This window comes from Watersipora subatra, chromosome 4 (assembly GCF_963576615.1).
Source record: "Watersipora subatra chromosome 4, tzWatSuba1.1, whole genome shotgun sequence".
Classification (NCBI taxonomy): domain Eukaryota; kingdom Metazoa; phylum Bryozoa; class Gymnolaemata; order Cheilostomatida; family Watersiporidae; genus Watersipora; species Watersipora subatra.
Window position 1 is genome coordinate 11,574,211 of NC_088711.1, and position 14,754 is coordinate 11,588,964.

Below are 14,754 nucleotides of genomic sequence, written 5' to 3' on the forward strand. Positions count from 1 at the left end.
TTATAATTAACTTTTCCTTTTGTATAATCTTGCATATAGCGCAGAGACTTTGCCCTTGTCGCATCTCTCGAAGAATGCTTGTTAGCACTTTCTTTATTGACTATGACAATATTCAACTTGCAACACTTTGTATGTTGTAAAAAAATTATTCTGGCAAATAGCTTGATGTCAACTACTAGAAGTCATGTCCAGTGTCTGCAAAAATGTTTACATTTAAGAGGAAACTAGTATTTGGCAAGCAATAACGGATCTGGCTCATTACAGATTGTTTAAAGCCTTGTCAGAAAAATTGGCATCAATCAGAAAGTTCTCTGTCCAGAGAATCGAAGACTTGAGGTATCAGGTTAACCAGGTGGAGGTGTTTTTGTTCAATGACTGCAAAGGTTACTATATAGGTGCCAAAATTCTGCTGTGTAGCTACTTAATTCCAATAAGTCATTTATAGTCTCATTCAAGGAATGATTCAAGTGATAACATGAATGAAAGCCAGTATATGGTTATTGTGTGCAATTCTAAAGTCACTATGACTAGAATTTTAGCGAGAACAAAACCATATTAATAGCCTGTGTTTTCAATATTCTTTAATAAATTAATCGATGAAGTTATGTATTGTAAATCACTTTTTGTCTGTTGTCATTAGAAGTTGTCTTATTTCAACTATTTAGCTGTCATACATATTTGCCATAATTTGCTATTGTGTATTTGTGTGCCTCAAGCTAGTATATTAACAAGTTGTAACTGTTACAAAGCTGCATATTAAATAGAAATTTGTCGGCGAACCTTGCTGGTAAAGTATTAGTCCAGTAGAGCTTTATCAACGTTTTATTTAGCCCCTTCCTTGCCACATGCAAACTTACTTGAAATCTGGATTTTTCAACCCATTTGCCATGCAACTGTAGGACATTTTATTACAGTATTTTATGTGTGGAGGTAGATAAACATAAATAAGGTTTGATACTACAATCACGTAATGAAGCCTTATCGCCATTTAATCATTAACTAGAAACTTGAATCCTTCATTGAAAATAGTCAAAACATTCAACTTCTGTCGACTAAAAGATCCTTTTTTCAAGGTTTTACTGTGTCAAACTCTAACAGACTTGTTTAAACCCCTTGAACCTTACCAACCAAGTTTCATAAAGTTTGAGACTTCCATTCTCTCTTATACAACTAGGATTTTAAGATAGACAATCTTTTTAACCATCATTAACAGTTGAAACGAAGAAAAATGATGCTTTGATTCCTATTTTGATCATTTGGTGTTTGTTAAAATCTTTCTCATAGAGTCACACAACGGTTCAAATGTTATGTCCAAGGGCTTTCTTCAAGCCAATCTCTTTGTAATTCGCTAATAAAGTGACAAGGCAAGCTACGTACTATTTACCAGTAGTCATGTAAATATTGCTACCACTTTATTTCTGGATATTAACCTTGTTCATGGCTGCTGCAGTCAAAATGCAGTTGTCTTTAAACAATTCATGAAACTGTGCATGATGAATTGAAATTTAGATAATTATTAAAAATAAGGAGCTATTTTTTATAAATTCCTTATGATGGTTAAATAGATCTTTAATAAAGTTGTTGGTCTGCTATTAGACATGCCACAATCTCCAGGGTATCAGTCGAAAATTTGACACTAAATTTCAAACTTACACTAAACTTCCAACAAATCCATCCTTGAGTTATACGGCAGTTAGGTTTTTCATTACACGAATTCTAGTAAACTTCAACTTCAAAAAACCATCGCAAATCAAAAAGCGGGATATGGCATGTAGGGATTTATTTATAAAATAGTGAAATACTAGTAATCCTACTCAACATGAAATGGATCAAACACAAACTCCCATTCTTCACCATTCAAATTGTCATCGCTAAGATTCTCTTTTGGAATAACATGTTTTTTAATTTAATGCTTTTTTGGAGTATTCGCCTACAGGTCCACACTTGGGTAATTCATTCGACACATCCACTATCATTTATCCATCTTTTTCTTGTACATGAATCACACACGATTCCTGACAGAAATCTGTCTTGCAGCAGGGCTTTTGTGTTAAAAATGAGCATTTTATCGATGGTAGCAGTTTCGTTCTATTGGCGAGATGGACCAATACGATGGTGAAATGTTGTTTTTCGTGCCTTGTGGTCTTCACTAGAACTGTCATCTCTCATTCTTTTGTTAATTGTTGTACGTACTGCTGAGTTGCACAAAAAATAGGCCTCAGCTACGCATCGTGCACCTCTGATGCTGACTGAATGATTAGCAATCAAACGATTTTAGCCAGAGAAGGAGGCGACTTGTAAGCCAGGTACATGTTAAAACCAGGATTTTTAAACCAAACTTAGACCTCGACTTATACGCTAAGTCGACTTGCACACCAGAATTTGTGGTACATGCATATGATGGCAAATTAAAATCTTATAGGATTTATAGATATACTAGTAAGGTGTAACAGAAACTTTCAGTTTTTGAAGCAGTAAATTTGATATTTGAAATGAATTATGCTTTTGAAAGGCATAAGAACTGAATATAATGCAGCATTGTTAAAACTCGAAGTGCGCTCGAATATTTGGCATTGAAAGAGTTAACAAAAGAGAGTCTTTCAAGCTCTACCAGTTAGAAACTTGGACGTAGTTTGGCTTATAAGATCAATAATAAAGTAAAAAGTCTTAGTCATATATGTTGTATAAATATATAGGTTACAAAGCATGCCATTGAGAAAATTGCTCATAAAGATTTTCTGAATAAAAAAAGCAATGCTTACAATTACTCCACCCATATTATACTTACATAACTTATAATTATAATAACTATTATGAATATTTCCCATATTAACATTAGCAAAGCAATATGGTGTTTTAGTTGCCTAAAATGGTATCTCAATATGCAGTGGTAACTTTTACACATATTGCTGAGTACTTACGTGGATGGCACTGCTAATGCCATTTATTGCTGATGGCTTATTACAAACAGCCGTCGCACGATAGGGTTTTGATCACCAAATACAGGTGATATCTAGTAGTTGGCAGTTTTAGGATGTGTTTTGGTTTGTGTATTGTAAAGTAACAAAATGAAAGGTTATAAGCAAACAAAATTAAATGATTTGTGAACACAGTAGAAAACCATTAGTGCGATTGAACAGGTAAATGATTTTAACTGAGTTACATGTGCTATATATATATACAAAAGGAAACAGTCGTGATGGGCTGTAAGGTACTGTTCAACACTGCTATTTAAATCTTCAATTTTATCATAAATTTTTAATGTTCATCATTCTACAGTCATACAAGGTCTGTAAATTGACAAAGGAGACTAACATTAGAAAGTGAGATTCCCTAGAAACTTCCTTCTGAAATTATACCAGTAGTTCATTTAGCAACTTCCTAGTATTAACGGATGAACTCTGAGAGGTTTTGTAACCTGACTATTCATACAAGCGTTCTAGAAATTAGCGAAAGCAAGCTTTAAAAAAACGGTGCAATACAGCGTCTCTAAAACTCACTCAAAGATTTAGTAGCACTAAGGAGACACTCAAAGTTGGGTCCTAAGTAGCATCTTTGCCTGCATAGAAGTTCGGGAAATGACAAGGATGTAACCTTTTAAAAAATAATTTCTATCGATGTTGTGTATTTTGTAAGGAATTAGTTTTACAACGGCTTTTGACAAATAGAAATGATAACCTACAAAGATTGTTGAGGTTAGCTGATACCATTTTAAAATTAATTAAAGTTTTTAATAACAATTTGAAATTTAATATATATATTTATAAGATTTCATTCTCATCATAATTTTGAACATTAGTAGAACAGCAAACATGTTTTAGAGACGAAAACGCGCATGAGGCAAATTCTTGGCTGTGACGTAAAGATACATCGGTCATGATGTATTGGTCCATAAACAGTTGAACATGTCTTTATTTAATTCAAGTGAAATATATAGCCAAAGGTTTGATATAACCATAGTTAGCCATAGGCAAGAGTATTACAGAATCCCATGTTCTTCATTAGCGCTGTCGGATTACATTACTGCATATCATATTGTTGTGTTATCGCTATATGTTATTGCTGTGTTATTGCTATGTTATTGCTGTGTGATTGCTATGTTAATTCTATGTTATTGCCAGGTACAGGCACTCAACCTAAAAATAGAAGCTGAAAAGCGAGAGTTATTAGGAGGTAGCTCAAACAAAGGAGACTCAAGCGCGAGTGCTTCTGGCAGCGGTAAATCCTGGTCCACTGCTGAAATACAACACCTAATCAAAGCTGTTAACTTATTTCCTGCAGGAACTAATAATCGGTGTGTGGTCTATTCATATTTTAATGGCTTGTTCTAGAACCTATAGGTGGATATTTTATTACAACTGTTGATAGATTGTTATAAATTACTTGAGGGTTTTTGATGGAGCTAGCCGTGCGCATGATATAGTATAGCCAGGCACATCGTATAGTTGTCTCCAAACAGTTTAGTCCAGGAACTCTTTTTGCAATTTCTCAAATTTCTGTTGCTCTTATTACTGCTTCAATGCTCATTCAAAATCTTATTTTTATCACTATTTCTGGCTTTGAACTTCTTTCAAATTATAATCTGATTCTTAATCTTAAAATGAAAAATAAATAATCAATTTTTGTGGCTTCAGAGTCTAGAAAAAAATATTGTGGTTTTTATCCTAGAAACCTTTGCAAGCTCTCAGATTGACTTAGGGCTCAATTGCATAACTACAAGGTATTCATATCAGTGTATTTTACTTTATCTTCCTTTAAACATTAAATTACATAAATTTTCTGTAGATTTTGCCAGAAAGTATCTGTATTGTTCTATCATTTGCAATTGTTTGTGATGTTTAAGATGATCTGATTGCTTGGATGTTTCAAGATTGAAATCGATAAAACTTGATCGCGATTAATACGCTCAGATTAAGTGAAAGTCTGATCTAGGAATGTAACTGTGTTGGACTAGCCTCTCCTATCTATATCTAGGAGTATAGCTGTGTTGGATTAGCCTCTCCTATCTATATCTAGGGCTATAGCTGTGTTAGACTAGCTTCTCCTATCTATATCTAGGAGTATAGCTGTGTTGGACTAGCCTCTCCTATCTATATCTAGGAGTATAGCTGTGTTGGACTAGCCTCTTCTATCTATATCTAGCAGTATAGCTGTGTTGAACTAGACTCTTCTATCTATATCTAGGAGTATAGCTGTGTTGAACTAGACTCGCCAATTTGAATGCGGAGAAAGTTAGGGTTTCTCTCATGGTCTTTATAATGTTGAGCATATATATGTAAGCTTTTCATGTCGTTCGGATTCTTCCTACCTTGATTCTACAAAAGTCATCATCATGCAGACTGTAATGTACATTTTGTCAGCACTTGCCAGTGTCATCATGAGAGAGGAAGGAAGCGAAAGAATCACCAGTGGCGTGAAGGAAACAAGCCTCTGTCTATTAAACAACTCGTCGAACTTATGTCACTGACCCGGAGATCTCAACGTTACGAAAGTCTTTACCTTGTTACCTTTGGCAGTTCTATAGTATTGCTTCTCCTGTATATTTGGCGTATGCATCAGCATTCCACACTTCACCTGTGTTGGGAAAGATTTCAATTAAATAATGAACATACAGAACTCTTATCCTCAACCTTGAGCTCTGCGTTTGACTAAAAGGTCCTCCCAGTTTATTTAACAATACTCAAGATTAGAATTCCGTTTTAGTTTCAATGTAATCATTCGTAAACTGCTGTTTTTGCTAGTTGGGATGTAGTGGCCAGTTATATCACTCAGCATCTGCCAACCAGCAGAAGGTCAGCCAAGGAAGTTCTTGCGCAGGCCAAGAAATTACAGAAAGATGACACTCTCCAACGCAAGGCAGCCAATGATTCGGCTTTTGATCGAGCTATGAATAGCAGCAGTACCAAGGCCACAGCATCCGCATTGCCACGACAGGACGATCCAAGTCAGCGATACATGTGTAGGTAGTCATTTGTTAACTCTCCTAGGATGTTTTTGGTTAGTGTAGTCAGGTTCTACTTTGACCTAGTGTTGCCAAATATATGAGCCATTCTTAAAGGTTGACTTGAAACAAAATTCACATTGCAGTTATTTGGTATCAAAAGATTCACCATGTCTTACTCTGTTGTGTTGTAGGTACCACATATGTGGAAATGTGATTACAAGCTCTTAAAAGCTCAAAAACGAAAAGCCGCCGTAGATTGGAATCTCTTTATTTCTCTGACATAGTCGTGAAATTTGGTTATCGTCTTGTCACGTATGTTCTCCCGTGAATTGAAAGGGCAATAAAAAGCTCAATATAAAACTTATCGCAGCACTAGTTTATGACAAACACTTTGGGTTTTACCGAAGACCCCGTATCAAATATAGATGCTTGCTACTTTACAGTTTGGTTTCAGTTTGGTCTAATCGGCAAGTCGTAATCTGATCATGTGACCCAATACTTCGCAAATAATTTCTGCAGCACTTTTCGATTATCACAGGTGACCAACAGGCTCGTCATGATTATCAGACAATGATATGTACTCCTTCAAGCTAAGGCTAAAAAATTAAACGAATTTTTACGGTAAGTTATAAGATATCACTGCTAAAAATGGCAGCATTAAAATGACGATAAAACATGCGTAAGAACAATAGACATGGTTTTATTGAATGCGTGAAGTATATTTGTGAAATATTTCGACGAATGAGGTTGCATGAAAGTGTAAACAGAAACCATCCTGTAACAACTACATCACATTTGAGCCGTTTTGGAAAGAGAATCCAAACTACGGCGGTCTCGTGTGTCTGCAATTAACTGTTTGTTTTTGAGCTTTTAAGAGCTTGTAATCACATTTCCACATATTTTGCACCTACAACACAACAGAGTAAGACATGGTGAATTTTTTGATACCAAATAACTGTAATGTGAATTTTGTTGCAAGTCAACCTTTAAATCTCAAGCAAGCTGTTTGAATGATATAGAGCTACTGATACTTTCTAGCAATAGGCATTGTGGGTAGACACGCCATAGCCTGAGTTCTATCGCAATAATGTATCATCATTATGTGTACCATTATGTGTTCTTTCGCCAGCCTGAAATCTGTTTTTACAATTAATACAAATTTATAGATATAAGCATGGACAAAATTCCCTATAACATTAAATATGAAGGAACAGATCATTGTTGTTCACATACAATATAGGATTCATGAGTCACTCATATTAGCACTAAGCCACTGCCTGGCAAGCCAAGAACGATTGTGAAAATTCTTCTTATTGGACACATGCTGGTGTTCCATGAGCAACAGCAATTATGCTCTGAACATTTGCCCCAGACGGTTTGTGCCATTAAAAAAATAAAGTATGTCCTTTTTGATCCCATGTAGAGTTCTTATGTTGGCTAACTGAATGCCTTAATTGGAAGATGAAAAATATAATTAAGATTCTTTTTCAAACTCCTGCTTCTTAAGAAACAGCTGTTCGATCCAGAGTGTATACATTGAAACGTTTGATGGCTGGACATGTGATCACCTCTTTGCAGCGCCTGCTGAAGCTATAGTTGTTGAGACCGGAGCTAACCCGCTGCCGTGGACAGCTGCTGAGCAAAAGCTTTTTGAACAGGCACTAAGAACATACCCATCGGGTACCGCCGAGAGGTGGGATAAAATTGCCAGTTGCCTGCCGACACGCAGCAAGAAGGACTGCATGGCACGTTTCAAGGTAAAGTTATTAGCAACCTTTTTATTTGTTCATATTTTACATAGAATATGTTCACGAGCTTGAGAGTATTTTTTTATGGCCATTAGTATGACTTGGGTTTTTTATATAAGAATGCCATGTAGGCTCCATGAAAGTTGTATCATAGTTATTATTCGCAATCATCCACAACGATTCGAACTTTTGCATATACTTCCAAGCATATGGCTAAACCTCTATACTGTAGATGCTCCTATAACATATACCTGCTGTAACGTAAACCCCAGATAACAAAGAATTTAGGTGAAGTTTTGCCTCATACTGCGTAACAAATTCCATATAGTGTAAAGTGTCATGCTGGGCGAGTTATCGAATTCGACTTGAATGTTAATCTATCTAGCCACACTTGCAAAAGAAAAAAAGACATTCGTATAGCATTATATTTATTATAAATACAACTTTAGCAACATTCTAGTTCGTCGTGATAGATCATCAGATGTGTCAACAAAACAGAGTATAGGATAGCTGCGCAATTGCTCATAAATACAAAAGCGATCAATTGGTGCAGGTGTTACAGCCTTGGTCTACCAAGGCTGAATATCACGAGTTGAAGTATTGCCAAAAGGTTTCTTTTATCCTAACCTTGACCTTTGGATACAGATAGACGATGAACAGGCAGTACCGCTTTTTACAGGAAAAATATTTTGTTGTTTTGCTTTATTGTAGGCGTGTAAAATATTTGTTATTAGTTTTACTTTGTAGAATAGACTTTGCTGTTAAGATAAAATAGGCAAATCGTTGTGAATGAACGTTCAAGATGTGCGCTCCCCATCAACTTATTGTAAAAATTACCGCAATCGTAGTCTATAAAACCAGTGAGATTGATCAGAAAAATGAGAAAAGTTGTCAATGCAAACCAATAATACTGCAGTTACGGTCCAGCCAACATAAAAAAAAGTTAAGTCAAGTTTTTCTTTTTTGTATGGCCAAAGGGGTGAGTTTGGAAATATCTTTGAATGCATTAGGCAGTTGACCTGTATTTTGGTTTTTGTATTTTTGTATTTTGGACCTGATTTTCACTGATTGGTTTGCAAACATTTCTTCATTATTAAAGCATTATCATGCAATCTTGTGTGTTTGCTAAGACTATATATGTTTAAATTGTGAACCTATGATAGTCTGCACTGTTTTAGAATTTAATAAATAAACCTGAACTTGTATTTGGTAGGAACTTGCTGAGGCTGTTAAAGCAAAGAAAGCAGCTGCGGAAGCGGCAAAGAGAAAATAATGATTTAAAGGTTGGACTCTATCACTCGCTGGTAGCGCTTGTGCTTATTCGCTTAACTGACTCCACTCAGTTTTGTTAGGAAGTATTATCGATGTGATAATATAATTACTTTCCGTCACAAAAAATCATTTTTGTTTCTTCTAATAGCTAATCAAAATGATTGGTTACACGGGCTAGTGTTTTAGGAGACCACTGAATGGTTGTCATGCTATTGTCTTGGCATGCAAGCAGATGTATACCTTACGATAGTATTTATGTAAAATATATCACATCAACAGGAACTTACTGCACTTTTAAAGAAACTACAATAACGGTTGGATTGCAAAATAAATAAAAAATTGCTCTTAAATTGCATAGATGAGACCCACAAAGTTTACTTGCAACATGAGTACCCTGAATTTGTAAGCTATAAATCATCCTCAGAACTGGTTTTGCATTCATCTGTGACCTCGCTAATATCCAGTATTTTCCATAAAATTATAGAAAAAGTGCTAAAAGTACTTCTATCTGAAAAATAGTTTTGTTATGTAAAGCAACTGTTTATGCATGTTTATGGTTTGCATGACTAAACTCGGTCATTACATCGGCTGTTATAATGGCTCCACTACATGGTTCATTGTTATGTAAAGCTGTTGTATCAGCTCACGATAGTAGCATTTGGAAAAAAATCGTTACGGTTAATAGAATAAAAAGTTTTGCCCAAAATTTTGCTATTTTGTAGCTAAGATGTCGTGTTGCTATGTTATCAAATAATTGTTGGTAATATATTGTTGACTCAGAATTCATAATGAACTATCAGAATCTTCAGTTTTGCTTTTATTATAATGGCGGGAAAGAAAAACTTTCCTAAATGCTTTTTTGCAGCATAAGCTAAAAAAATTATTCAATATTGGGCTCTTTTTTGACAAAGGCCCTGGTAAAGTCCTGCAATTCACGTGGTGGTGATATTAGTTGCGCCTCTAGTAGTACTAAAAGCTTAATTATTTTAGTGCAAATCTTGTTGCAATTTCAGAAAATGATAATTTTGAAGCTGTAAGGCGAAAATTCTAGCTTTTTTATGTAAAAAACAGCATATGTCATTAGTCTAAAAAAATTTTGGTAGAAGTTAATTCTGTCAGAACAAGCAAATAATCGTGTAGTGATAATAAATATATTCGTTAATGACTTTGTATTGTCTCAACTTATACATGTATAAATATATAATCATTGTGAAGTAACAGTTGTTTAACCCTCAGTCATGCATGGCAGGAAAAATAAAAAAAAACAACAAAAACATCCAGCAAAAAGTAGTGTAACACATGGTTGACTAGGAAACACAGTTAATAACTTTTCCTCTTGCTTTTAGAAATAAGCTCATACATGTAGTTCTTGGTGTGTATACAGATACTGTGTTCGGCATATTTTCGCAACGTGTACTAATGTAGGTAACTAAGTACACATACTATGATACTAGTGAAGGGTTCACGCAAATGTTTTTTTATATTTTATTTTATCATTTTCTGTATACCCTTTTCTAAGCTTGCCAGCTTACATGTGATTCTTATGTAGTTCTCTTGCATGTATCAGTTCTTTTCTTATCAGTTTTAGCATGTATAATTCAACCTAGGTTTTCGGCCACACTTCATTTTAGAAAGCTGTTAAAAAAGTGATTTGCTTGAACTCCATTCCAAAACAATTTTTTCCATTCCATAGAAATAACTTCCATCTGTTTTAAAATTGAAGACTTTTTTGCATTTTTCCATTATTTCACACTAAAACTGTATTATGCGAGCAGGTAATATATAAAGTACACTGAATTACTCAATAATCTTTACTATAATAAGAGTCGTGTCTGTCCGTCCATCGCCACGTTAAGGAAAAAGATTGCACATAGCAGGGATCAAACTCAGATATTAGGATTTCAAGGCGAGCGTACTACCATCTGCTATATCTGTAATTCCACTCATCATGTCTACCACTGCAATACTAGGTACTACATCGTGTAGGTTTGTGCTAATGATTTTCACCACATTTGCCATGACATCAGTCACAAATAGTTTCCACCACCCCTTCCCGTTGTATGTTTTCTGGCATGTTCTTTCATTTTTAAAAAACCACATCCCCGTACAGATAGGGATTAGAAATGGTAATGCACGGGCAAATATTTTATTTTAGAGCTTAGACTTTTATCTCGAAATTTTTAGAAATCATTAAGATGCAGTTAACTCTTACCCAGTTGGAGTTGTTCTCTTGTTCGTTTCTTCGTTTCAGTTCTTTAAATATTGTATTTTTCAGTCAATGCTTCAAAGAAATCATAAGAGCTCATTTGTTGGTTTTTGCTGGGACTGTTACAGTTTTTATCAAGCTAGGAAAAGTACAAGTAGGGCTCAATACTCAGAAGTGAAGTTTTAAGTCATTTTAGGCATAATCTTCAAAAGATTTACAATGGTGATGTAAAGTATTCACCTAGTCAATAACTGGTCTCTGTACGTTTGGAAAAACCTGCTCTAAAGAAGTTGATAGAGAAAGTTATTATCATTGTAGGACCGTTATCATTAGTTTATTTCTGCCAATGTAAGCTAAAAGGATATGGATATTCCCAAGTATGACCTCTCTATTTTCATTGGCTAATTTAGATTGCATTCTATTGGCTAAATAAAAGTACGCTAGTCGCGTGTTACAAATCTCTCGTCAACAAGTACATTTAGCTGCCAACTATTTGTGCACCTAAAAAGTGTTGCATTTCCAAATCGAATAATATGAACATGCCTCTAATGATGACGTAAACAAATATATGACAACCGTACAAAATGCTAGATAAAAGGAATTGTTAAAATACTTGTTTTAACAGATTATGACGTAAATTGCTACACGTCAAGATAAGGCTGCACATTTCCAGATGAACAAATTGTAAACCTTAGTTCAATACCCTCATAACATTCAACCTGATAGCTTTTAGTCCTAGAGTTCTCTTTGTATAAGAGATAAGTGTCTGTTGTTTTTTATTTGCAATAATCTGACCTCTATTGTTAACTTTATAAGCCTTTAGTGTTGGGAAAACAGTCTATCAGAGGTGCAATGAAATGCGTAAACATGCTTGCAATGGCCAGCGAGCATGCTAGACAGTTCCCATGACTAAATTCGGACATACTAGTATATGTATTTAGCAGCAGATGTTTGTCAATGCGCAGTAACAACATGCACAGCGCCAAAGGCATCAATGGCATCACAAGCAGAATTCATAGAAAATCGTGTGAGGCTAGTTAATGGAAGCGTAACAGGAATCATAGGTCAGGTCAAAATTTGCTCAATCGGCAAAGTCAGTAGTACTCTGTGAACCGGTTGGGACTAGCACTTGTAGTCATCATTTGTATGCGGTGTAAGCAGCAGTTATTGTGTTTCCATATCCAAGCATCCTCTGATGATTGGAACGTGCAAAAAATTTTAAGATTTTTATCTTCCAAGGAATGTTTTCCTATTATGTATGTGTGTTAAACAATGGGTTCTATGACCTCTGAATATCCCATCCTGCTACACGGGAAATCAACAATCCTCTAAGATTTTAGCTGTTATAAACGGTATTCTGTTAGCATTTAAGGCCGCGGGTTGCAATTGTTGCCTGGCCATTTATTTCAGTTTAATATAAAAGAATTGCATGTAATATTAAATAAAGTTGAAAAAAAATCACTTCTATCAGTTAGATGTAAAAAATCTGAAGTACATGAACCACTACTGTTATAAATCCTCAGAGGTAAATAACTTGATTGATTAATAGCCATGTAGTGTGAACTCACCAATTACTTAGCCTGTGATCCGAATGTATTTTGGGTGAAACAATCACTATTTCCATGGTGCGCAGTACCGCGAAGCAGCCCCTCCGAAGTCGAGGGTATTGTACATTTCTATGCTGCGCAGTGGTTTTCAGCAAATTAGCCAGAGAAGAGAAATTGTATAAATCGAATCGCCTGATGGAGAAATAGAATCGATCACGGATACCGAACGTCATAAACGGTTTTTTTATGATTCTGTCGTCATTACACTTTTATTTACAATACACATTCACAAGGTTTTACAAACCTTAACACACTTACAAAGTAATATATTTTTAATAAGTATTTTTAAGTAATATATTATTTAAACGTTAATTTAGGACTTGCCACCTATTTTTCGAAAAGTGTTGGCATCGATAACAAAGTCCAGGAAAGTAATCACCTCATCATCCTCGTGAATGCAGACCATAATTAAATTTAGGTGAAAGAAGATCGGAAGAATAGAAAAAAACAAGATTAGCAGGACAACCTTTGTACTAGTTTATGGCCCTCGAAGAATCCGTCTCCACGGCATGAGAGCTATGCGCAGCCACTGCGCAGTCGCTGTTTCCTTGCTCCGAATTTGCACTGGCTTCGCACTGATCAGTGCGCAGTGATTTCAGTGCGAAGACGCCGTTTCCATGATTCGGAGATAGCGCAACTCCGAAGCACTGCGCATCATGGAAACATAGTGAATTACTACCTTACCTTATCAAATTACTTACTTTGACTTAATATAATATTGACTGCTTATGACAAAGCACCTGCAAGTACTTCATCAAAAGAAGACCAACTCTTATGAATGATATCTTCAGAGTACGAAACCACTGTAAATGTAACACGGATTGGTAGTTTACCTTTTTAGTTTTTATCTATGGAGTTTTTCTACCCCGAGTTGGCTTCGCAGATCATACTTTTCGTTGTGCTTGTATAACTATTAGCCATGTTGCTTAGTCAAGCTATGTTCCTTTGGCGACGTTGAGAGAACAGGGCAAAATTCTGGAATTGGCAGCTGATCCATGAAGCATCAGTAATCACTAGCTCTACAGGTCAGTCTCACTTACTAATTTTAATGTATAAGGTGTTTCCTTGTCAGTAAATAGTTTAGACCATTCCATTAACAACATCACATTTATTTCAAAGTATAATATAGAGTTCAACAAAATTTTGACTAACCAATGCCTTGAATATGTCTTTTGATAGCGCATTTTATCAACGCAATAGACAATTTTTATACAAGGAAATTTAGTAAACATTTTGTCAATTTTTACCTTTCGTATTTATGGTGGTGCGAAAAACCGCCTTTGTTATCAAAAGAAGGTATAGGTGTTTTTCAAGATCAGTTGAATGAAGATTGTCCTTCCATCAAAATAGACTATTCCATACATTCTATGGATTGAGAACTATAGGCCTTATCAAATGAGCTGCCAGAGCTCTATACAGGTGATGGGCATCTCTAAGTGACATGACGATTTTACGGTGCATCTGTTTTATGTTGGTGAATTAATTGATAGTGATTAACTGTATTAAGTTGAGGTATAATAAATCTACAAAATGTTTTTAAAGGTAATCAGTCTAGGCATATGCTCTTAGTTGTATTCATCTACCACAAATTAAATTCATGTGCCAACATTATTCTTAGTAAAGAGGCTACATTATTTACTCGGAATACACTTTGTTAAACTCTCTTTGTATTAGTACAAACTAATTGAGAATTCAGTATCGCTAGTTGATGACATGATTCCACATCACAATTGCTGCCTCCTGTTCCTTGCTGTGTCACCATCTTTGCATGATAATTTCACTGTAGAAACATGCTGTCCAACCTACTAACGGCTAATGAATAAAACTTTGCTCAGGTAGTCTACAGGACATGAGAGCCATGAGGGCTGAGCTGGTGCTACACTCTGCCCTAAAAATTCTTGCATGCCAGAACTGTCTCAGAAGATGTATTAATTCAAAACAAAGCACATCCTTCAAGTTTTTCTTCGCTGATAGCCT

At 35.3% G+C, this 14,754-nt stretch overlaps 1 protein-coding gene across 1 annotated transcript in view; it reads left to right on the plus strand.

Annotated features, from left to right (window-relative positions):
• LOC137395188 (dnaJ homolog subfamily C member 2-like) overlaps positions 1 to 9,229 on the plus strand; it is a 36,745-nt gene extending 27,516 nt beyond the window's left edge. Inside the window, exons 12-15 of the mRNA XM_068082020.1 lie at positions 4,122 to 4,294; positions 5,742 to 5,959; positions 7,523 to 7,701; positions 8,906 to 9,229. Coding sequence (XP_067938121.1) covers positions 4,122 to 4,294; positions 5,742 to 5,959; positions 7,523 to 7,701; positions 8,906 to 8,965 — 630 coding nt within the window. The 3' untranslated portion in view covers positions 8,966 to 9,229. The remainder of the gene's footprint in view (positions 1 to 4,121; positions 4,295 to 5,741; positions 5,960 to 7,522; positions 7,702 to 8,905) is intronic.
• Positions 9,230 to 14,754: the final 5,525 nt, after the last annotated feature.